The sequence below is a fragment of the Hippocampus comes genome, unplaced genomic scaffold (assembly GCF_001891065.2).
Source record: "Hippocampus comes isolate QL1 unplaced genomic scaffold, H_comes_QL1_v1.1 scaffold81, whole genome shotgun sequence".
NCBI classification, from domain to species: Eukaryota; Metazoa; Chordata; class Actinopteri; order Syngnathiformes; family Syngnathidae; genus Hippocampus; species Hippocampus comes.
The window spans coordinates 98,910-101,824 of NW_017806179.1; the positions used below are offsets into that span (position 1 = coordinate 98,910).

A 2,915-nucleotide genomic window follows, 5' to 3' on the forward strand; every position below is an offset into this window, starting at 1 on the left:
TGACGCGGGCGGGACGGAGGGTCGGGGGACGCGGGCCTCCCGCTCGCCCGGGGGGCCGGGGGCATCCTCCCTCGCCCGCTCCTTCGCCAGAAGGTTGCTGTAGTATTCCAAACTGTTCATGTCGGGCAGCAGAAGCTCCGTCGGCCGCAGCGGCGTCAGGTCCTCGGGGTCGTAGTCGTCGTCCCAGGCGGGGAAGACGTCCGGGCGGGCGTGGCGGGTGGGCGGGGGCGGTCCGCCGCGGGCGCTTGACGAGGGCGAAAAGAGGACGCGCGAGTGGAGCGGCGGGGTGGGGTGCCGGTGTAAGGCGCCGTCGCCGTCGTCGTCGTAGGGGTGGCTGGGAAGAGGCGTGGCCAGGGCGAGGTCCTCGCCGTCGGGCAGCACGAAGGACAGTGTCTCCAGGTAATCCCCCGAAGCCCAGGCCTCCTCCAGGGACTCGCTCCGCTCCCACGGCGACAAGGGGGCCGGGGTGGCCCCCTTGCGGGTGGCCAGCGGCGGGGTCAGGCTGGGGGAAAGGAGGGCCGGCGGTCGGAGGAGCAGGTGGATGCCTTGAGCGCCGGAATCCTGCGCCGGACCGCCGCCGCCGGCGCGGCGCCCGCCGCGAGAAGACTTCACGTTAGCCGGCGGTTCGGTCTCGCGGTCGTGACGCAACGTATTTGGCGCCCGGCGCCAACGTTTCACGCTGCCAACGGCTGGCGGCGGCCGAGCTAAAAGATTTTGCGCGTGGCAATTTGCTCCCGGGACGAAGCGGAGCCGCGGCGTACCTGCGACGGGCGCCGTCACGGAAAGCAGCATGGCGTTGCTCAGCAAGAAGACGGCGAAGCCGCGCTCGGAGGTTTGGGGCTCCATCCCGCTCGCCAGTCGGCGGGACCTGAAGCGCAAAAGCACTCGCTCACGTAGCGCCCGCGCGTGCGTCTCCGTGAGCTCCGGAGAGCGGCGCTCATCCACGGACGCTGGCCTGCGGGTTGCTTCCGGGGCCGCTTCCACGTCAGCTTTCCTCCCAAAACGACACACTCATCTCCCCGCCCCCCCCACACACACACACAAAAATCAATCAACGGATTCAATCCAATTGAGCGGCTTTGGGACAATTTTCGTCTCCATTGCAAAGTGAAACAAACACAAAAGGACAAAGCGTTGCAAAGCCGGCAAGCGCTCTGCCCGTCAATTCAAATCTTGATGGTTAGCGTTGAGGAGCAAAAATGGAAGCTCGTCGATTGATTTTTCAGCAGACGGCTGATGAATCGTTTTGACTCTGTCAAACGCTGGAATCACAAATACTATTCAGACTAAATGTTGGTGGCGGCCTACTTCATGTTTTGGTTTGCATCGCACGCTTGCATTTAAACGTGGCAAACGGGAGACTCGCGGATTGGAACGCGTTGCACATCGCTCAAGACTCCATACCTGAAAAGGAGAGCAATTGTTGGGCGTGGAGAGCTTTCAGGTTTGTCCGTGTGCCTTCAGCTTGCGGCTTTCATGGCAAACTGCAAATTCGGAGATTCCCACGTTGGTGCAGTGGGTTGCTGGTCGTCCTCCGTCCCAATGCTGCCGCCGCCGCCGCAGGCTTCCCTGGATTGCCACAATATGAAGCACACTTGTGGGGCGGCCTGTCATTCGATTGTGCGCGTGCTCCGATTCCATCGGCGTGGCATAATCCACATCTCGTCGCTTTCAGGACGCCAATCGTGTCGCGCGCGGAGCTTCAATTCAATTCCATCGATCAATCCGTCAATCGGCGAGTCCGCGCGCTCACTCGGTGAACTGCACGTACCGGTACCGGCGGCCTGTCTCACGTCGAATCTTCCATCGCGCTGGCGACGCCGACCGCTTTTCCTCGGCTCCGGTTCCGATCCGATCGGGGTCCATTCGGCGTGACGTCACCGGCCGCCGCCGACGTTCGCTGCCGAAAGGTGGCGAGGCCCGAAAGGAGCCGAAGCGAGCCCGCTTCGGATCGACGCGCCGTCGTGCGCGACCTTCCCGGCGGAGAGCGACACGCCTCTCCCGCCCGGACGACGAGGAGGAGGAGGAACAACGCAAGGTGGCGAAAAAAGGGGCGCTTCGTCCGCAGTCGCTCTCCAGCCCGCTCGAACGCGACCGAGGCGAGCGAGGTGCGTTCACGGAGCCGTCGCGCGCGTGGGACAATCCCGCGTCATGCGCGTCGGACGCTCCCGCTCGGCGCGTCGCCGTCACCGCGCCGGGGCGGCCTTTTGCTGGCGATGGGAGGATGACGTCACAGCGCCCTCCGCCCATTTAAGTCGGCTCGGCGCGGTCGGACGCGCAGCCGTTCGGATGGTCTCCGTTAAGTGGGCGCGACGCACCGCACGTTTGACCTTCACCATGCCGCCGCCGCCGCTGCTGCTCGCGCTCGTTCTGCTGGCCGGACTGGGCGTCGGTTCCGGTGAGAAACGGTTTGTCGTCAAAGTGCGTCCGCTCTGAGTGCGCGCTTTCTTCCTGTCGTTGACAGCGGACGCGGGAAACGTGACCCGAGGAGCACCCCGAGACCAGCGCCACTCGGGGAATTTCGCGGGACGCTACGGTACCGCTTCGGACGCCTCTCGCGGCACTTTGACTTACCGGTTTTCCCGCTCACCGGCGGGGGCCGGCTGGATTCGCCGCTTTTCGGGTTCGCTGGACCAACTGCGAGTTGCGTGGGTGGGGGCCTCAGATGTGACGCTGTGAAAGGAAATGGACCAAAGTCAACAGATGAATAGAATTGGAATGGGGGGGGGCTAAACTCGTAAGTCAAGGTACCGCCACACGAGGCGCTATCATTCGGCTCCAAAGTACAAGAGCTTCCTTCCTGACTTTGGGCCGCGCGTGTCCTCAGAACTGGCGGGGGTGCGCTCGTTTGTGGCGCATCAGAAAGCGGCGACGCGCATCATCGGCGGTCAGGAGGCGTGGGCGCACTCGTGGCC

At 64.3% G+C, this 2,915-nt stretch overlaps 2 protein-coding genes across 2 annotated transcripts in view; one reads left to right on the forward strand and one right to left on the reverse strand.

Annotated features, from left to right (window-relative positions):
* The window catches only part of LOC109532569 (UPF0606 protein KIAA1549), a gene marked incomplete at its 5' end in the record, with an annotated part of 7,069 nt that extends 6,427 nt beyond the window's left edge, over positions 1-642 (reverse strand). The window contains 1 exon segment of the mRNA XM_019897450.1: positions 3-642. Within this exon segment, the coding sequence (XP_019753009.1) occupies positions 3-642 (640 nt within the window).
* A 1,502-nt stretch (positions 643-2,144) lies between these two features.
* ovch1 (ovochymase 1) overlaps positions 2,145-2,915 on the forward strand; it is a 5,534-nt gene continuing 4,763 nt past the window's right edge. The window contains exons 1-3 of the mRNA XM_019897713.1: positions 2,145-2,398; positions 2,465-2,536; positions 2,828-2,915. Of these exons, the coding sequence (XP_019753272.1) occupies positions 2,152-2,398; positions 2,465-2,536; positions 2,828-2,915 (407 nt within the window). The 5' untranslated portion in view covers positions 2,145-2,151. The remainder of the gene's footprint in view (positions 2,399-2,464; positions 2,537-2,827) is intronic.